The 21,841-nt window shown below is 41.9% G+C and overlaps 1 protein-coding gene across 9 annotated transcripts in view; it reads left to right on the plus strand.

Annotated features, from left to right (window-relative positions):
- Window positions 1-19,788, plus strand: part of LOC112840107 (uncharacterized) — a 20,945-nt gene extending 1,157 nt beyond the window's left edge. For 2 of the 9 annotated variants that reach the window (XM_073882552.1, XM_073882553.1), the window contains exons 2-6: window positions 176-312; window positions 637-747; window positions 15,541-15,595; window positions 18,500-18,610; window positions 19,496-19,788. In XM_073882552.1, the coding sequence (XP_073738653.1) occupies window positions 230-312; window positions 637-747; window positions 15,541-15,595; window positions 18,500-18,610; window positions 19,496-19,591 (456 nt within the window). In that variant the 5' untranslated portion in view covers window positions 176-229 and the 3' untranslated portion in view covers window positions 19,592-19,788. Of the gene's footprint in view, window positions 1-2; window positions 313-636; window positions 748-1,374; window positions 1,976-15,520; window positions 15,596-16,036; window positions 17,733-18,499; window positions 18,611-19,495 lie in introns of those variants that run through there. The other 7 variants (XR_012375274.1, XM_073882551.1, XR_012375275.1 and 4 more) reach the window with 7 other exon arrangements.
- The last annotated feature ends 2,053 nt before the right edge of the window (window positions 19,789-21,841 follow it).

Genomic DNA, 21,841 nt, shown 5'->3' on the forward strand with positions numbered 1-21,841 from the left:
AGGCTACTCTGCTCCCTCTGAGCCCAGGGAACCACATCTGAAACTTCCTGGATCACCGGCTCCTTGGGGCAGCCTGGGTATCGACGAAGGAAGGGCCTGATGAGCTCTTCTGGCTGGGATTTCAGGGGCCTGGGGAAGATCCTGCCTTTGCCAAGACACTCCTTTCTCCTTCCAGATGCTGCCCTAGTTCAGATATGTGATGCCCCACCATTAAAGATTCCTTCCCTGGATGAAGGACAGGCTTCTATTGAACTACCACTCCTTTGTGGGAAAGACGCACTTCAAGCTGCCAGCATTCTTTTGTCCTTTAATGTGCGTTGTCAAGACCCCCTTCAGACCAGCAGCTGGGGTAAAGTTGGACATGCGGTTGTGGGGGTGCGGTGGTGGTGGTAAAGGCAGAGGAATATGCCCAGGGCACCTGAGCAAGTTGGGAGCACAGGAGAAAGCATCTGAAAACACACCCCAGGTTTCCTAAATGGGCTTGGTGGGATCCCAGCCCATACCTCTCCAGACTGGCAAAGAGCCTCTTTTAAGGGTAGGAGTCCCGGGACATGAGGTTGGCCCACAGGGCCCTGGCTCCAGGCAGGCTCCATATACTGTAGGGACATCCTGATGCCTCTGTTTTCTCCCCCATAGACCTTCCAAGCAACAGTTCCCAGAAGCCATGACATGTCCCTGCAGCTGGAGGCCTTCCAGGGAGGGCCATAGAGGCCTCCTGGGCCCAGTGTTGCCTACGGAGGAAGGAAGGTAGGTAGCAGAGCTGAATCAGCATCCCAAAAGCCAACCCTGAGTTTCTTTTCTTCCTCTCCTCTCCATTGCCTGAATCTGGAGGCCTGCTGCCTGAGGTGGTGGGAGGAACAGAGTGGGGCCAGAGGAACAGCCTCACTTGCCCCTCCCTTTTCCTGCTGCTCTTAGGAACTGAAAACCAGAGGAGCCTTTGTGAGTGAGGCCACAGGGTGTGGTCAGCCGCTCCCTGCTTGACCTGCTCCCTCTCTCCAGCCTCTGCCTTCTGGGAGCTTGCCCTGGGCACCCCTTGTCCGAGGTGATCTTGACTTCGGTTTCTGTTTCTGCCTCTGAATATTTCTCCTGTTCCTTTGTCTCTTTTGGTAGAAGCCATCTCTCCTGAGCTTTTCCATCAGTGGGGGTTATAGGGGTGTGAAGATCATGGTGCACATGGTCCCCAGGGCATCTGGGTGGGCCTAGGCCAAACATCTCGGTACCCCAATGTGCTCTTCACATACTCTTTTCCATGTGTGCCATGAAGTGAGAAAGTTCAGGAATCACTGTTCCACTGACTCATTTTCTTCCCCTCCAACATGGATGTCTTTGTGTACTTTTCTGCTTCTTATCCTCCTCTTTTTCTTTTGTTCACAGAGAAAGATTGGACCCCAGGTGGGGGAAAGAGCCAAAAGACTCAAAGGGGAGGGCACCATCTGACTCCACATAAGTGCATAGCCCCCTCACTCAGGTGACACTGAGGAGAAACACCTTGCTTCCCCCATACCACGGTCCCTGACTGTCAGGAATTCCGACCTGATAGCGCTCCCACACCAAAGTCCCTCCATTGGTCATCACAAAGGAGGCGAATAGTGTAGGACACCAATCCCATTTCCTTTCCCTTTTGCCACCTGCTCTTCAATTGGAAATGGCCAGGAGTCTCCAGATGGGACACCATCACTTGGTCCCCTGGAAGAGGTTTCAGTCCAACCTCCTCCCCCACTTTTGAGCTAGTCCCAAGAGAGCCCCTTTGTCCCCAGACTCTTGGTGTGTAATGTTAGCCCTGAAACATTTTCTCCATTTTGTGTGTTCATGGCCAACCCCATTCCATATTTACTTGCCTTCCAATCCCAGGTGAAGGCTACATTCCCTTCATTGTCTTGATAATTTCTTCCTCTTGTGCTCCTGGAGGGCAAGACACTGTTTCTCATGCATTTCTGGATCCCTGGTGCTTAGCTCAGAACGTGGCACGCATGCTCAGCACAGGCTATTTTGAATAAAGTATTTCAAAATGGTGTATACAAATGTTGAATTTCTTCTCTGAAGGCAGAGATAAGGGAGGTGGAAGAAAGTCTGGAATAATCTGATGTGCTCAGGGGGAAAGATGAAGGGGTTGAGGAGACAGTGGGCAAGCGGGTGTGCATTCAGGTCGGGACTTAGGGGCCAGATTTGCCTATGGGGGTGGTGGTGGTGTTGAGACTCAGTTCCACACGAGGCCGATCTTGAGGGCACTTCTTGGATTTCAGATTCAGGGACTATTCTATAGATGCCAAGGCAACCTACTTAGTGTGAGTAGTGGTTATTGCCAAAACACTGGAAAAAGATAAATCCCATCGGACTCTGATCAAACAGGAATTCCCTGCTCTTCCTACATAAGGCTCAAGGAATTGTAGTGCAAATCAAACCTGGGACTTAAGATATTTATCAACCCACTCTCGCTATGCACCCTCATGCTCTACTATTCCATTTTGTGAGGAGAGTATAGGCGGGGTTTCTAGCCGTGACTTTGAAAGCTAGAATCTGAAACTGTTTCTGGGCCTCCCAACTGCACAAGTTCCTGGGTGAGATTACATGTGGGGGGAAATAGTGTCCGCCCTGAAAGATCACGTGTGTGCGTGTGTGTGTGTGTGCGCGCACGCGCGCACACGTGGTTTTTGTCGGTATGCGTCCCTGTGTTGGGTTCAGCGCTCTCTAGGCAAGCGTAGCCATGATATTGTCACGTATGTTGTCTCCACTACTGGAGATTGCCCAGTAGCACGGGGGGGGATGAATGGTGACCGGCACGGAGGCCCGCGAGGCCCATGGAGTCAGCTCTTCTGTATCTTCCCAATTCTGTCCTCCCCTCTGTCCTCATTGCTGGTCCTGGGATTCAGACCGTCACCCCTCCTCTAAACCTTCCAAACCTGCTCCTCCACTATTGCCCACGCTGACCCCAGACTAGTCTTTCTAGAACTTGAATATGATCAAGTTATAAGCAAAAAGCCACAGGGGACCTTCCATTGCCCGGCTCATTGGCCCGCAAGTCCCAGTGTGCTCTCAGCTCATCTCCCTCCTCTTTGGTCCCAGCTGCATAGGACCATTCAGCCTTCCCCAAAGCCTACCTTGTGCTTTCCTGCCTCCATCGCACCTTGCCTTGCCTTCCTCCTGCACCTGGTGAGCTCCTGGTCAGCTGCCAGTTCTGCTTCTGGTCTCCCAGTTCCTGTGTAGAATGGTTAGGCTTCTGTATCAACTTGGCTAGTCTTATGTATCAACTTGATAAGCTACAGTACCCACTTATTCACTTAAACACTAATCCACGTATTTCTGTGATGGTATTTTAAAGATGTGGTTAACCGCTGTCATTGGTTGATTTTTTTTTAATTTTTTTATTGTTATGTTAATCACCATATATTACATCATTAGTTTTTGGTGCAGTGTTCCATGATTCATTGTTTGTTCATAACACCCAGTGCTCCATGCAGAACGTGCCCTCCTCAATACCCATCACCAGGCTAACCCATCCCCCTACCCCCCTCCCGTCTAGAACCCTCAGTTTGTTTTTCAGAGTCCATCATCTCTCATGGTTCGTCTCCCCCTTGACATACTCCCCTTTTCTTCCTCTCCTGTTATCTTCTTCTTTTTCTTTTTTCTTAAAATATGTTGCGTTATTTGTTTCAGAAGTACAGATCTGTGATTCAACAGTCTTGCACAATTCACAGCGCTCACCATAGCACATACCCTCCCCAATGTCTATCACCCAGCCACCCCATCCCTCCCACCCCCAACCACTCCAATAACACTCAGTTTGTTTCCTGAGATTAAGAATTCCTCATATCAGTGAGGTCATGTGACACATGTCTTTCTCTGATTGACTTATTTCACTCAGCATAACACCCTCCAGTTCCATCCACGTCGTTGCAAATGGCAAGATCTCATTCCTTTTGATGGCTGCATAATATTCCATTGTGTATATATACCACATCTTCTTTATCCATTCATCTGTCGATGGGCATCTTGGCTCTTTCCACAGTTTGGCTATTGTGGACATTGCTGCTATAAACATTGGGGTACACGTACCCCTTTGGGTCCCTACATTTGTATCTTTGGGGTAAATACCCAGTAGTGCAATTGCTGGATCGAACGGTAGCTCTAATTTCAACTGTCTGAGGAACCTCCATACTGTTTTCCAGAGGGGTTGCACCAGCTTGCATTCCCACCAACAGTGTAGGAGGGTTCCCCTTTCTCCACATCCCCGCCAACATCTGTCGGAACGACAGACTAACGACTTGTTAATTTTAGCCATTCTGACTGGTGTGAGGTGGTATCTCATTGAGGTTTTGATTTGGATTTCCCTGATGCCGAGCGATGTTGAGCACTTTTTCATGTGCCTGTTGGCCATTTGGATGTCTTCTTTGGAGAAATGTCTGTTCATGTCTTCTGCCCATTTCTTGATTGGATTATTTGTTCTTTGGGTGTTGAGTTTGATAAGTTCTTTATAGATTTTGGATACTAGCCCTTTATCTGATATGTCATTTGCAAATATTTTCTCCCATTCTGTCAGTTGTCTTTTGGTTTTGTGGACTGTTTCTTTTGCTGTGCAAAAGCTTTTTATCTTGATGAAATCCCAATAGTTCATTTTTGCCCTGGCTTCCCGTGCCTTTGGCGATGTTTCTAGGAAGAAGTTGCTGCGGCTAAGGTCGAAAAGGTTGCTACCTGTGTTCTCCTTTAGGATTTGGATGGACTCCTGTCTCACGTTTAGGTCTTTCAACATTTGGAGTCTATTTTTGTGTGTGGTGTAAGGAAATGGTCCAGTTTCATTCTTCTGCATGTGGCTGTCCAATTTTCCCAACACCATTTGTTGAAGAGACTGTCTTTTTGCCATTGGACATTCTTTCCTGCTTTGTCAAAAATAAGTTGACCATAGAGTTGAGGGTCCATTTCTGGGCTCTTGATTCTGTTCCATTGATCTATGTGTCTGTTTTTGTGCCAGTACCATACTGTCTTGATGATGACAGCTTTGTAATAGAGCTGGAAGTCCGGAATTGTGATGCCGCCAGCTTTGCTTTTCTTTTTCAATATTCCTCTGGCTATTCGGGGTCTCTTCTGGTTCCATACAAATTTTAGGATTATTTGTTCCATTTCTTTGAAAAAAGTGGATGGTATTTTGATGGGGATTGCATTGAATGTGTAGATTGCTCTAGGTAGCATTGACATCTTCACAATGTTGATTCTCCCAATCCATGAGCATGGAACGTTTTTCCATTTCTTTGTGTCTTCTTCAATTTCTTTCCTGAGTATTTTATAGTTTTCTGAGTACAGATCCTTTGCCTCTTTGGTTAGATTTATTCCTAGGTATCTAATGGTTTTGGGTGCAATTGTAAATGGGATCGACTCCTTGATTTGTCTCTCTTCTGTCTTGTTGTTGGTGTATAGGAATGCCACTGATTTCTGTGCATTGATTTTATATCCTGCTACTTTACTGAATTCCTGTATGAGTTCTAGCAGTTTTGGGGTGGAGTCTTTTGGGTTTTCCACATACAGTATCATATCATCTGCAAAGAGTGAGAGTTTGACTTCCTCTTTGCCGATTTGGATGCCTTTGATTTCTTTTTGTTGTCTGATTGCTGTGGCTAGGACTTCTAATACTATGTTGAATAGCAGTGGTGAGAGTGGACATCCCTGCCACGTTCCTGACCTTAGGGGAAAAGCTCTCAGCCTTTCCCCATTGAGAATGATATTCGCTGTAGGTTTTTCATAGATGGCTTTTATGATATTGAGGTATGTACCTTCTATCCCTATACTCTGAAGAGTTTTGATCAAGAAAGGATGTTGTACTTTGTCAAATGCTTTTTCTGCATCTATTGAGAGGATCATATGATTCCTGCTCTTTCTTTTGTTAATGTATTGTATCACGGTGATTGATTTGTGGATGTTGAACCAGCCTTGCAGCCCAGGAATAAATCCCACTTGGTCATGGTGAATAATCCTTTTAATGTACTGTTGGATCCTATTGGCTAGTATTTTGGTGAGAATTTTTGCATCCATGTTCATCAAGGATATTGGTCTGTAATTCTCTTTTTTGATGGGGTCTTTGTCTGGTTTTGGGATCAAGGTAATGCTGGCCTCATAAAATGAGTTTGGAAGTTTCCCTTCCATTTCTATTTTTTGGAACAGTTTCAGGAGAATAGGTATTAATTCTTCTTGAAATGTCTGATAGAATTCCCCTGGGAAGCCATCTGGCCCTGGGCTTTTGTTTCTTGGGAGATTTTTGATGACTGCTTCAATTTCCTTAGTGGTTATAGGTCTGTTCAGGTTTTCTATTTCTTCCTGGTTCAGTTTTGGTAGTTGATACATCTCTAGGAATGCACCCATTTCTTCCAGGTGATCTAATTTGCTGGCATAGAGTTGCTCATAATATGTTCTTATAATTGTTTGTATTTCTTTGGTGTTGGTTGTGATCTCTCCTCTTTCATTCATGATTTTGTTGATTTGGGTCATTTCTCTTTTCTTTTTGATCAGTCTGGCCAGGGGTTTATCCATCTTGTTAATTCTTTCAAAGAACAAGCTCCTAGTTTCGTTGATCTGTTCTACTGATCTTTTGGTTTCTAGTTCATTGATTTCTGCTCTGATCTTTATGATTTCTCTTCTCCTGCTGGGTTTAGGCTTTCTTTGCTGTTGTTTCTCCAGCTCCTTTAGGTGTAGGGTTAGGTTGTGTATTTGAGACCTTTCTTGTTTCTTGAGAAAGGCTTGTATTGCTATATACTTTCCTCTCAGGACTGCCTTTGCTGTATCCCAAAGATTTTGAACAGTTGTGTTTTCATTTTCATTGGTTTCCGTGAATTTTTTAAATTCTTCTTTAATTTCTTGGTTGACCCATTCATTCTTTAGTAGGATGCTCTTTAGCCTCCATGTATTTGAGGTCTTTCCGACTTTCCTCTTGTGGTTGAGTTCTAGTTTCAAAGCATCGTGGTCTGAAAATATGCAGGGAATGATCCCAATCTTTTGGTACCGATTGAGACCTGATTTGTTACCTAGGATGTGATCAATTCTGGAGAATGTTCCATGGGCACTAGAGAAGAATGTGTATTCCATTGCTTTGGGATGGAATGTTCTGAATATGTTTGTGAAGTCCATTGGGTCCAGTTTGTCATTTAAAGTCTTTATTTCCTTGTTGATCTTTTGCTTAGATGATCTGTCCATTTCAGTCAGGGGGGTGTTAAAGTCCCCCACTATTATTGTATTGTTGTCAATGTGTTTCTTTGTTTTTGTTATTAATTGCCTTATATAATTGGCTGCTCCCATGTTCGGGGCATAGATATTTACAATTGTTAGATCTTCTTGTTGGATAGACCCTTTAAGTAGGATATAGTGTCCTTCCTCATCTCTTATTACAGTCTTTGTTTTAAAATCTAGTTTGTCTGATATAAGGATTGCCACCCCATCTTTCTTCTGGTGTCCATTAGCATGGTAAATGGTTTTCCACCCCCTCACTTTCAATCTGGGGGTGTCTTTGGGTCTCAAATGAGTCTCTTGCAGACAGCATATTGATGGGTCTTGTTTTTTAATCCAATCTGATAGCCTGTGTCTTTTGATTGGGGCATTTAGCCCATTTACATTCAGGGTAACTATTGAAAGGTATGTATTTAGTGCCATTGTATTACCTGTAAGGTGACTGTTAACTGTCTGTTGTCTGTGTTCGTTTCTGCTCTTTGCTGCTTTTGGGTTCTCTCTTTGCTTAGAGGACCCCTCTCAATATTTCTTGGAGGGCTGGTTTCGTGTTTGCAAATTCCTTTAGTTTTTGTTTGTTCTGGAAGCTTTTTATCTCTCCTTCTATTTTCAGTGATAGCCTAGCTGGATATAGTATTCTTGGCTGCATATTTTTCTCGTTTAGTGCTCTGAAGATATCTTGCCAGTCCTTTCTGGCCTGCCAGGTCTCTGTGGATAGGTCTGTTGCCAATCTAATGTTTCTACCATTGTAGGTTACATATCTCTTCTCCCGAGCTGCTTTCAGGATTTTCTCTTTGTCTCTGAGACTCGTAAGTTTTACTATTAGATGTCAGGGTGTTGACCTATTATTATTGATTTTGAGAAGGGTTCTCTGTGCCTCCTGGATTTTAATGCCTGTTTCCTTCCTCACATTAGGGAAGTTCTCTGCTATAATTTGCTCCAATATACCTTCTGCTCCTCTCTCTCTCTCTTCTTCTTCTGGGATCCCAATTATTCTAATGTTGTTTCGTCTTATCGTATCACTTATCTCTCGAATTCTGCCCTTGTGATCCTGTAGTTGTTTCTCTCTCTTTTTCTCAGCCTCTTTATTTTCCATCATTTGGTCTTCTATATTGCTGATTCTCTCTTCTGCCTCATTTATCCTAGCATTTAGTGCCCCCATTTTTGATTGCACCTCATCAATAGCCTTTTTGATTTCGATTTGGTTAGATTTTAGTTCTTTTATTTCTCCAGAAAGGGTTTCTCTAATAACTTCCATGCTTTTTTCAAGCCCAGCTAGTATCTTTAAAGTCATGATTCTGAACTCTAGGTGTGACATCGTACTAATGTGCGTATTGAGTAGGTCCCTGGCTGCCGGTACTACCTCTTGTTCTTTTTGCTGAGGTGATTTCTTTTGTCTTGTCATTTTGTCCAGAGGAGAATAGATGAATGAGAGAACAAAATGCTAACAGGTTTACAACGTCCCCAGCAAATATACTGTATACCAATCAGAAAAGACCTGAAATCAGGGGAAAAGAAAGGGAAAGAAAGAATAAAGAAAGAGAAAAAGAAAAAAAAAAGAAAAAAAGATAAAAACAAAAACAAAACAATACAAAAAAAGCAGAATATGATCAAATATGATCAGGCTAGTGCATAGATCAGTGCCACACACTAGTTTTTGGGCGTATTTTTGTCTGTTAGAAAAAAGTGCCTCCTAAAATTTTAAAGGAAGAAAGACATATATGTACAAAATAAGGGTTGATACAATGAAGGGATGGAAGATGATTGTAAGGATGAAAAGTATAAAAGATTTTATAAAAGGACTTGGTAAGATAAGTTGTTTGAAAAAAGAAAGAAGATTTAAGAAAAAAAGAAAAAAAAAGGAAAAAGGGAGAGAATGTGATCAGGCAGGAGACTAGAACAGAGCCATACACTAGTGATTTAGGGTATATTTTGATCTGTTAGAAGAAACTGTACCTCAAAATTTTAAAGAGAGAACAACTTATATATATATGCCAAAAATAAGGGTAACTACTATGAAGGGATAAAATATGACTCTAAAAATGAAAAATAGAAAATGTTTTTTTTTTTTTTAAAAAAGGGATTGATAAGATGTTGGTTGAAAAAGGGAAAAAGAAAAATAAAAAAAACAGTCAACAAAAATTAACTTTGATGAAATAATGAATCATGGTAAAAAAAAAAAGAAAATGCCATGAATCTATGTGCAGTATTCCCCTAGCGCTGGAGTTCTCCCGTTCTCCTTGATCGATCAACTTGGTCTTGGCTTGCTGGCTGTTTGTGCTGATCTTCTGGGGGAGGGGTCTGTTGCTGTGGTTTCCAAATGTCTTTGCTGGAGGTGGAATTGCCCCGCCCTTGTCGGTCCGGGCTAAGGAAGCTGCTCCGGTTTGCTCTCAGGAGCTTTTGTTCCCTGCAAGCTCTCGGTACAGCTTTGGAGGACCAGGGCAGAAATGGTGGCCTCCCAATCTCCACCCGGAGGAGCTGAGAACTCGGGGCCCCGCTCCTCAGTGTGTCCCCAGAGAAAAGCAGTCACTCCCATCTCCCCGGTCTCCGGCCGCACTCCGTGCTCACCCGGCCTGTGACCGAGCGTTGCTATCTCTGGCACCCGACCCCGTGTGGAGTCTCCAAACCCAGCAGATCCCTGCAGTGCGTTCCCGCACCGCTCCTCCCCGGGATGGAAGGGGAGTCTCCCCGGATCTGCTGCTTGTTGGGTCCCTGCTGGGGGAGCCGTGCCCCGACTGGGCCGCAGATCACAGTTTATGGCAACCCTGAGCTGAGAGCCCGCGCCTCAGCTCTGTCTCTGCAGCCGGCTTCCCCGCTCCGATACCTGGGAGCTCTGGCGCACTCAGGAACCCCTGGTCTCTCTGTGACCCCAAGGGTCCTGAGACCACACTGTCCCGGGAGGATTCCACCCCCCGCTTAGCCACTGCAGCGACGTCCCTCCGCCGAGCCAACTTCTAAAAGGTCCGATTTTGTGCTCCGCGGCTCTATCACTTGCCAGAAGCGGCCGACGGAGGCCCCTCCCCCGCCGTCTATCCTCCCGAATATCGCCTCGGATTCACTTCTCCGCACGTCCTACCTTCCAGTAAGTGGTCGCTTCTCTGTTCAGAGAGTTGTTGCTACTCTCCTGTTCGATCTCCTGTTGAGTTCGTAGGTGTTCAGAATGGTTTGATCCCTATTCAGCTGAATTCCTGAGACCAGACGAAATCTAGGTCTCCTACTCCTCCGCCATCTTGCTCCGCCCCCCTCTGTCATTGGTTGATTTTAAATAAAGTTTATCTTTGATAATCTGGGTGTACCTTAATCAATTCAATGGCCTTACAAGTAACATTGAGGTCTTCTAGGGGAAGAAAAATTCTGCCTCAAGTCTGTAGCATCTACTTCTGCCTGAGAGTTTCCTGCCTGCTGGCTTGCCCTAAAATTTAGGATTTGCCCAGCCAGATTCCACAATCACATCAGCCAATTCCCTGAGATAATTCTCTATCTATCTATCTATCTATCTATCTATCTATCTATCTATCTATCCATCTATCTATCTATCTATTTATCTATCTAATCATCTATCTGTCTGTCTGTCTTACTGGTTCTATTTCTCTGGAGAAGCCTAACTGATTGACTATCACTTGCAAAATTGAGAAAGGCATCATCTGGATCCACTGGACACTTGATATATACAATTCTTAAAAGGCTTATTTATTTTTATTTTTTTTCAATAGACTACAAGTGAAGAGATCCTGCCTTATCTGTCTTAGTATCCCTTAAAAGTGTCTGCTAGGTCATACTCTCTAAATTAATATTTACAGAGCTGGCAGAGCAAGCATGGATTTTGTGGCTATTAGTCCATAAAGTCAGGGGTGTCAGAAGTGTTATGTTTTCTTTCCATCTGCCTCCCAGCACCCCTGGTGCAAGAATGCAGAATATTTTTTTAGAATATTTTCTCTCACCCATAACTGGAGTTTTCCCCTTTTCAGAGTTGTGCAGGAATCCCTGGGTCTTAAGGAGACCCAAATTATTGGAAGGATCCCCCAGGTCATTTGTCACAGGTCATTAGCTCAGGTAAATGCTATTTCTTCCATGCTGTATGCCAAGGCACATGACCCTGTGGTCCTTTAGATGCACAGGTGCTGCTAGTTTTTGTGCCATGTTTGGGGTTGGCCTTGTCCCTGGGGTCTACCCTTTCTGGTGAACTCCACAGCTTCCCTTCTCTGAGGGCTCCCCACCTCCACCACCGTGTCTCACCCCCCTAAGTAGGATCCATCGCTTTTTTTTTTTTTTAATCTCTTAACTGTCTAGAAAGTGCTTCTTTCTCCTTTTGATCAGTTAAGAGAACCCCTCTCTTTCTTTCTATGGGATAAGGAAACATCATCTTTTCTATGAGGTTAGGCTTTTAAGAGAGTCAGAAGAGCTGCTGATTTTAAGTAGCTTCCAGCAAAAATCCCTCAAAGCAAGAAACCTCAAAGGGCTTGGAAAATCAAACACAACTTGCTTATCCAACTAGACTCACATAGATAATTATCTGTCCATCTGTCCACTAAAATACCTATAACTTTCCAGAATGATAGCTGTACAGAAATGGCAGTGAGATCAAGTGAATGTTTTTGTCCACTTATTTTCTCATATTTTCTAAATGTTTTATAATAACATGATAACTTTTGTAAAGTGAGAGACTCTTTTTAAGCCAGAAGACAGGAACAGGGCCAAAAGCAATTTCTAAAGTCAGAAGACTCAGGATCAAATTCCAGCTTTGCACTTTGCTTGCTCTATGACTCCCAAACTTCAATTAGACTTTTGTTTTCTGAATCAAATAAGCCAATGCACGTAAAGTATCTGCTAGAATCTGTTTCTACAAGACTGCATCAGAGCTCTTATCCATGCTAGATTGTGAGTTTGTTGGTAAGGCTAGATTCCCCCCTTCTTTATCTCCACCATCTAGAAGGGCCTGGTTCTTGGAAGCCAAGCCAAAAGTTATTTGTTGAATGAATAACCAAATGAAGAATTTATTTCTCCCACTTCTCAGTCTCTAGAGCTCTTATTCCAAAACAGATCATTCTCTGTACTGAACATCCTCACACCCCCAGCTCCCCTGTGAGTATGTATGCATATTTCTTTTAAACACACTGGTTCTTCCTGGATTGTGTGTCAAACTACATGGAGAGGCTTGAAGAAGCTAGTGGAATTTTCCCATGCCACCTGTCATGAGCCCAACAATACACACGTTTCCCTTTTGTTTTTTATGTTTTTACGACTTTCTAATTACCTGAACACACACATTTTATCTCTCTAATTCTGAGTCCATGGAAAAGTTCTTCACATATAAACCATGTGCTTGTGATTTGACATCTGTACTAATGAGAGACAGAGATGTCAAAATCAAAAGCTTGAAAGGTGAACACAACCTTAAAACAAACCACTACCTGATATTCCAAAGCATTGCCTGAGTGGCACGTTCAGCCGAGCATAAGCACATACTCTGCTTTACATATCTTGAAGACGTGTCTTGTTTACTGTGTATTGCATATTATTTATTGTTGCATAAGAAGTTACTACAATCTTACCAGATTAAGACAACATGTATTTATTACCTCACAGTCTCCGTGGGTCTGGAATCTGAGCATGGCTCAAGGTCTCACAGGGTTATGTAATGGTGTTGGCCAAGGCATGGCTACTGCTAAAGATGTTGGCCAGAGTTGGGATACCTTTTGAGGCTCTCCTCTAAAAAGATCCACCTCCAAGCTCATGTGCTATTGGAAGGATTCAGTTCCTTGCTCAGTACTGTTGGCTGGAGGCTGCTTTCAGTTTCTCGCCCAATGGACCTCTCCATAAGAAGACTTACTCCATAAAAACCAGCAAGGGAGAGAGTCAAAAGTTTGTAAGCAGGATGGAAGTTACAATCCTATGTAGCATTATCAGGGAGTTAACATCTCATCAAGTGCACTGTATTCTATTGGTTAGAAACAAGTCACAGATCCTGTCCACACTCAAGGGGTGAAGATCACACAAGGACATGCATGCTATGAGGTGGGATCATTGGAAACTATCTAAGACCTTACCAGCCCCAGTGCTGGGGATTGATTTGAAATTCACATATGGTAAAAAAAAGTCCATTAGAACTCACACTCTTATCACAGCCAAGTCATCAGGATATGACAAGATCAGCTATATTTACCCCAATTCCATTCTCTGCTATGAGAATGTTTCTGAAAATATTGTCCTCGTCACCATTCAGTGCTCCTTTCTAAGGTTCCTACTTTGACATTCACTTCTTAGAAAAACCTGATTTCCTGTGTAAACTGGAAGTTTCAATTTTTCTTCTAAAATTAATGACAATCGATCCCTTTTCATGTGATCTCTTGGAGGCTTACCTGTAATAACTATCTCTTATAATTTTTTTCCTATTTGTTTCCTTACCTGGACTACTTTTTTCTTATGCACATTTATTTTTTTTTCTAGTTACGTCATTCCTTATGTTCTTATTGGAAGCCACCCAAATGAGGTGGAATCTAAATAAAGTGGGCAGAGTTTGGATAGTCTTCAATCTCAAGGCTTAGCTTGATAAGTCAACACATGATAGAACTTAACTCCTGAACCTCTCACTGTCCATTGAATAAGCTAGGTGAATGTTCTGTATTTACCTGTTCTTTTTATAAATGAGAAGTCTTAATAGAAAGACTTCTAAAATTTAATTTATAATATTTTGGAAAAAATCATCAAAGTGCGTTCGAAATTAAGCCTGATTTGTTTAGTTGGTTTAGTTGAAACAGGTTTTGGAGAGCAGATACTAATGGAGCTCTTAATTTAAACATGAAATACAGATAAGACCTAAAAATATAGCATTTATCTTCAAAAACTTTATAAGTGATATGTTGAGGACCAGATAATAGGTGCTCCAAAGATGGATAGTTACACAGCCCCACTCTTACGGCTTTTGGAGAAGGTCATGAAAATACACCATGATGTCATATAATAGTCTTCAGCAGTGGACACAAGACACCAGGGGACCATAAGAACCACTTAATTATTGGTTTACAGTTAGCAAAACTCTCAGAGTCACAGAAAATAATTGTAGGAGGTCCTAGTAAATCCAACACAGAGCTTGGCTCATGTGTATCTTATCTCCTTACCAGGATTCTTAGCCTGAGGTCTGTCTGTCATTTTAGACAGGCACTAATGACAACCAGAAATATATCATCACTTTCAACTCTGAATGATAGTATTAGCACTAGCTGCACTTTGTCATCAATAAGAACCACTGATATTTTTATACCTCTTTATAGTTGTAGATCTCTCCACATACAGTTTACACTAGTCGCTATTTTGAATCATGGTAGTTATTAAACCCATGGCTAACTCTTATTATTTAATGCCTCAATAAAGAAACTCACACTTGCTCTACTATACTTTAGAATTATATTTATAAAACTATATTTGAATATAATCAGTTTCCTCTATAATCCCATCTATTTATTATTATTATTAATATTATTATTATTTTGGTACTTAGAAGCTCATGCAGAGAAAGGTGCATGGTTTTCACAGATGTCAAAGGGGTAAAGTCCAAGAATCAACGTTGAGAACTGTTTGAGGCTTAGACGGAGGGCATCAAACCCCACAGATGTCTCTCTTGGAGAGGATCGTCAGAAGGAGGGCTGGAATTCAGAGCAGCCCAGCCTTCAGGCAAGACCATGTTTTTTTTGTTTTTTTTTTTTTTATCGCATCCTGTGAGAGAAAGAGGCAGCTTTGGGAAGTAAAGGAGCTTAGAGAGGTTTACTGCTGATAAATTCTGGTACTGAATATGGGCTCTGCTTTATGCAGACCTCTTGCTTGGTTCCATAAGGTTCTCTCTTTGTCCCCTGAGTTTTTATTTTAAAAATATTCAAGCCAACATGAAAGTTACAAGAATAGAACAATGAATACCTATATAGGCTTCACTGAGATTTCTGGATTATTAACATTTTACTTAATTTGTATGTGCTCTCTTTCTATATAAAGTCTACTACATACTCCATGTTCTCATGCCCCCAAATATCCCAATAATGTCATTATTTTGTGTTTGTAGCCTACCCACCATGTCTGCCTTGAGTCCGTGTGGAACTGTCTCGCTCAGCTCTTTATCCTCAATGCTGCCCTCCTGCCCCAGATGTCCCTGGCCTTAAATCCCCCACTTCTCATTGTTCACAGTCTGATTGTCATGAATCCCCACAAATCCCCTCCCCTGACCCTTCCCCGGCCATTCCCAACTGCCTGAACCCTTTCACCCTGCCTCTGGAACTCATAATCCATCGGCAGCAAAACTCCCTATGTTCTCATTTTTTTTTCTCAGCATGTTTGCCTTTGCTTTAGATCCAGATTCCAATCCAGGATCACAAATTGCCTATATATGGAGTTCCATGGATCGGTAAGTAGTCCTTGAACAAATAGCCTTAGATCTTTGAGCCTTGGTCCCATATTTCTTAAAATGGAAATTCATGACACTTAATAACTCTTGTACAGTCTTGTTGACAAATAGAAAACACATGTAAGTGTTTTAGACACTGTGAAGGAAGTGCGAGCAGCTACTATTCTATTTTTTTTAAGATTTTATTTATTTATTTATGTGACAGAAAGAAAGAGCAAGAGAGAGCATGAGCAAGGGGAGGGGCAGAGGAAGAAGCAGACTCCCCACTAAGCAGGAAGCCCAATGCGGGGCTCGATCCCAGGACCCTGGGATCATGATCTCATCACCTGAGCTGAAGGCAGATGCTTAACTGACTGAGCCACCCAGGCACGCCTACTGTTCTAAGTTTTATGTAGAGAATTGAAGGTGAAGTTCAAGCGTCCTCTGTCATTTCATCTCCAGTGGTGAAGTCACTTTGGTGGCTGAACGACTAGACATCTTGAATCTGCCAGCAAGACAATTTCCCATGAGAGATTCCAGGATTAGGAGTCACTTCCTTCAGTAATGTGGACAGCACCGTGCAGCATTTACCTAATCTCAAAACGAAGATTTAAACTGGGTATTTTCATTTCATTTAGGATCTGGAGGCCAGTACTCCTTTTTTACGTTTTCTGATGTTGTAGAATCAGGTTTGAATCCAGAGAACTAATAAACCTTGTTTTATTTCTGTAACTTTTTGGAGGGACTGACCCCAAATCAGAGCTCCAATTAGTAGTTTACATAGATATTCATTATTAGTTTGTGCCTTCCCCCCCACCCAATTTCCATTCTCCTCTGTAAAAAAGCTGTCATTACACAAAATGTCTAGATATTTTGTAACATTTGCTCCATTTATTTATAATGATCAGTTCAGACCAATATTTAATTCCAATTTAGCCAGTTTTAAGATGTGCTTTATCTTTGGATGATTAGAGGCACTGTGTTTGATACCAGAATATTGACGGCCTAATATTTTGCTAAGGGGGCAGGAAGAGGGAAGGAAACTTACATTTATGAAATGCCTTTAATGTGCCATCCCCTTTATGTGCATTATCACCTTCACTCAATGCAAAGATCTGGTGCAGCCTGCACTATGGCCTGTTGTATAGATGAGGAAAGCGGGACAGGGAGTCTGATACTCTGGCTGAAGTTCGCAGGGTAAGAAGCCATAGCTCACTGTCCACCCTACATGCTGCCTTCTGGAAAATGACCACAGGCCGGGGCTTCCCGGATTCTTCATAAGCCTGAGCAAATAAGTGCTTTATCCAATTCTCCACCAAACTCACATTAATTACATTTACGCAAACTGTAGGAAGCTTTTGTTCTGATAACACCTTTACTGTAATCCGATAATGTCCAGTGCATGGGTTTTATCCTTAACTTTGGTCTCAGTTCATTTCATTGAACAGAAGGATGACCCCAAGAAAATGAGTGGTCTCCAGGGAGAAATTCTTAAGATAAAATTAAAAGACACAAGGAACCTCTTAAATATTGCCAGCATTTATAATTTATAATTGTCATGTTTATTCAATATCAGAAAAGTGCAAAAGGTGATCTTCGTAAAACATTGCAATTTTCTTGACCCCATCTCCACCAAATAAAATATATGGTGTGGTATAAGTTTAATCTCATATAATTAAACAGTATTAATTTTGCAAAACCAAAAAGGCTTTTAAACCTGCATTAATCATCCTTTTAGAAGAAAATAAGCAAGATTTCTCTCTCGTTATGTTGTTACCTACTAATTAATAGGATGAATCAAATTTCCCTGTTTCTTTAGATTTGCATGAGCTTAAAATACTCTTTTATCTACATTAGGTAGAATGTCAAAACTAGGTTTTGGATTATTTTAAAGCTTGGTAAGATCACAAGGCTTTCCTGAAAATATGTCTTATCTTGACAATGCATTAAACCTTCAGAAAAGTTTAATTAACAAATGTCAGAATGTGTTTCTTCTAAAAAAGTGATATATTAACAATTTGTTCCTATCTCCTGGGTCTAGCAACATCTTAACCCTTAAAGAAAAAAAGTCATATTTTACATCTTCACATGATTTATGCTAACTAAAATTTGATGTTTTAAAATTAAAGTATGTGTAACCTAATACACAAGAAATTGAAGTATCTTACTGCTTCATCTCACTTTTAAATGTACATTGTCATTAATTTACAGACTATCCGTTTACCTAGATTGTATCATTAGACACTGATTCTAATTGCAGGTTTTTACACAGACCAGCTGTGGTTACAGAACTATTTCAAGATATTGTGTAAAATCTCTGGATCTAATCTTTATCTTTGGGAAAATGAGAACTTTCCTTATCCACCCCATGTATGTTCTTGGACACAGCAGATGAGAAAGCATGTGTACTCAGAGCTACTTTGGTAACTCTAAGGGGTTACCAAAGTATTAGTATTTATACCTTTAGTATTGAAGGTTTGTTTTTGTTTGTTTAGTTTGTATCTTTTTTCCAAATAATGTACATGTGCAAAAAAAAAAAAAGAGAGAGAAACAAGAAAAAATGAGCAAAAAGTGCAAATTAGTCCTGTCTTAATGTTGTATCTTGTCTTATATCCAGTTATCTTTAGCATTTTTGGTTTCCCTCCAGTCTGTTCTCCCTGCTCATATAGAAATATACTCAGATGTGTGGCTTTCAATGGTTTATAATTCACGTTTCAAACTTGCTTAATTGAATCTCTATTATATACCCAGTTAATTTCACTGTATAAGTAATGATACAGTGATAATCTATGTAAAGATACCTTTAGACACATCTCTCTGATTATTTCCTTAAGATAAAGTCCTAAAAGTGAAATTGCTGAGAGAAAGGGCATGGATTTTCTTTTCTCTCTCTCTCTCTCTCTCTCTCGTTTTTTTTTTTTTTAGGATTTTACTACATATTTCCAAATTGCCCTCAAGAAAGATTTTTCCAATTTACGCTATCACCAGCACTGGATGAGAGAGTGCCAGCCCCCTCCACACCCTTGTCAACACCAGGTATTTGCTTTATTTCAATCTTAATAAGACATTGTTGTTATTATTACAGATTTTTCAGGATCCCTGGTAGCATTCTCCTTTGTTTTTCTTTTTTCTTTTTTTTCTTTTGTCCTTTCGCACCTACTTGGTGAGAAAATGCAGGTTGTGAAACTGGAGACTGTCACTCTTTGAACTAGAATTCCTATCTCTAGAGACTCAGAAAGATATTTCGTAAAGAAATGTTGTTCAAGCTCTATAATTTTAAGCATCCCAATCACCACTGGCCTCTTGTAGGCCCCAGGCCCTACAAGGGTATCTGGGCAGCCTAAGGAGAACATTAATCTATGCGGCGTTTGCTTTTTATTCCCTTTGGCGACCCATGCTTTGGGATGTCTTAGAGATGTTTGATGCTTTTTGTAGCTAGAATTATTGATCAGGGGAGCAAAAGGAAGTGCTAGCCGTAGCCAGGAGAGGAACTTTTACCTGAGCTTACAGTCAGTGCCGAAGGGGTCTGGGGTAAACCTGGTCTCAAAGGAAAAACTCAGCTGGAAAATCAGGACCACCTGGTACTGAGTGAATTAAAGGAAAGTATTATAAGACCTGTTTGCTGTCCTAGAGGAGGGGTGGTTTGATTTTTCAGTCTGTTCTGTTCAATTTTAAGTGCAACAAACGACATTTATTAGAACGGATTGGAAACACATGTCCTCTAAGACCACTGTAGTCACCAGTAATGCAATTCACCACATATGTTCAGGTCTTCTTCTGGGAAAATGGTAGGATTGAACTTGGGGTCCTGGGGTTGGATGGGCCGTGTGACCACTGGCCCATTCGCTATGAGAAAAGGTGACATGAGTCACCCTCAGGCTGACTCAAGTGACCCTCCAGCTTTCTTCCCCTCTCCCACAGGGACAAGGAACAGGGCAAGTCCTCAACGGGAGACAACATGGAACAGAGCCTGCAGACAGAGATCAGAAACCAACTGGTATTGCTTTGAGACACTGAGATTTTGGGGTAATTGCTTTTAATAATGGTTTGTTACTGGGGCAGCTGGGTGGCTCAGTCAATTAAGCATCTGCCTTCGGCTCAGGTCATGATCCCAGCATCCAGCGTCCTGGGATAGGGCCCCGTGTCGGGCTCCCACTCAGCGGGGAGCCTGTTTCTCCCTCTCCCTCTGCCCCTCTCCCAGCTTGTGCGCTCATGCTCTCTCTCTCAAATAAATAAATAAAATCTTTAAAAAAATAATGGTTTTTACTGTAGCATAACATAGCCCATCCTGACTTATCTATGTTGAAGGATTTTTCTCCTAATGATTTAACGATGACTATAAGCCTTATAAAAATAAAAGTTGTCATTGATTATAGGAAGAATTGAATATTTGATGAAAGAAACATAAAAAGCGTCTTTCAAAGCTGAAATTGTTGAAGCAGTTCCCAGCTTTTACTGTTACTAGCAGCTTTTATGCCAATCTCTTCTTCTACCCGAAATAAAATTTGGTACACCAATTAAAAAGTGAAAGAGAAAGAGTGGTAACGTGTATTGAGCACCCGCTATGTGCCCGATACAGTGCTAGGTAAGGGATCTGTTTTATTTTACTTAGAGCAGCATAGAAACCATAGAAGGCAAATGACATTTCTATTTAAGGAGGGGAAATGGAGATGTGCAGAGATCAAAAGATCTGACTTTGAACCCAGCTTGCTCTCACCCTGCTGCTCTTTGCCATTTTCTCTCCATGCAAATGGTTTTCTACTTTAATTGTTTATATATTAATACAGATATACAAAGTAGTCCATTACATATTTGAACAATATATAAACATTTTTGGTGTTGTTCTGGAGACAAAAGAGAAACCTGGTTCAATTCGTACCAAGAGTCTTTGTATGTATTGGGATGGCCAACACCATGATCTTTTTTGAGATGAAATTACATGGCATAAAAATGAAATGTTTCCAAAGACCTTCTCTGTAAATAAATGTATTTTCTCTGACTCCAGGTGATATCATCTCAACTTTATATTCAGCCCCGTGTCCAGTTAAGCCCCTTTGTTAAAGGTCTCAGGGACTGACTTTTTTTTTTTTTTGCAATAGTCAAAACAATATTATATTTGCAAGCAGAGATAGCAGTTGGGATGGGGAATGCGCTCTTGGAAGCAGCATGGTTAGAGCATCCTGCCTACTCTGAATGGTGGTTTAACTTCTCCAATGTACTGCCAGAAAAGAAGCAGCAGAAGGACGAGAAGGAGAAAAAGAGAATCACTCATTGTAGCTGAGTGAGGAAACTCTTCATTTTAGTACAGGGAGTGCTTTTGATTCTCTTTGCCTGGGAACCTTGCATCAGCTCATCTCCACCCAAAGACATCCTGCTCTCTCCGGGCTATGCACGGCCAAAACTTTATGGACACAGTACATCAAGGAAACCAACCCTTCCTTCTAAGCTGCCAATCTCTTCAATGACCTCTCAGTGTATCTTGGTTCTTCTGTCTCCACCTGTCTCAAAGTCATTCTTGCTCAAATCAGTAATATTAATCAGCACTTATCACTATGTGATATTTTCCAAATCACAAAGTCTGTCCTTCATTTTCATCATACAAGAGACCATTTCTGTGTCTTAACTGAGAATCCTGGAGGAGAGGAAATTTGGGACACCCACCCCTTCCTCACTAAAATGCTTTTACATCTGCAAGACCCAGTGCAAGTCAAAAGTCCTCCCAGAATCTTCTCTCCAGCATCTTCCTCTAAATTACCCTTTACTCCTCCCAGCTGGCAGCACTCGGTGCCTTCTTCACCCCTTCTGCCCACCAGTGTTTGCTTGGGCATTTGGAAGAGTGTGGGCTCATGGAGAGAGACAGACTTCGGAGCCAGACAGAAGTGGAGTTAAAAGCCCTGCTCTGCCACACAAGTGTGACTTCAGACAAATTGTTTCACCTTCCCGCACTGTGATTTGTTCATCTACAAATGGAGATGATAGATTCCATCTTGTATGGTTGCTACACAGAGGAAACGTCGTAATGCCCAAGCTGGGCTCAAGATCAGTGGGGCTCTCTCTCCCTCCCACAGTCCCATGAAGACAGAGACCTCATCCCATAGGCCTTTTTCATCACTCTTTCTCCCCAATGTCCACGGAACTGATCATATAGGGAGCGCACAATCAATATTCTTTGAGTTGAATCATATAGAGGCCAGTCCACAGACAGTGTCTTGGAGAAAAAACTCCTCCATGGGGCAGTCAGCATCCACACCTTGCTTGTCAGTCAGA

The sequence above is a fragment of the Callorhinus ursinus genome, unplaced genomic scaffold (assembly GCF_003265705.2).
Source record: "Callorhinus ursinus isolate GAN/ISIS: 27379988/994484 unplaced genomic scaffold, GSC_fseal_2.0 scaffold47, whole genome shotgun sequence".
NCBI lineage: Eukaryota > Metazoa > Chordata > Mammalia > Carnivora > Otariidae > Callorhinus > Callorhinus ursinus.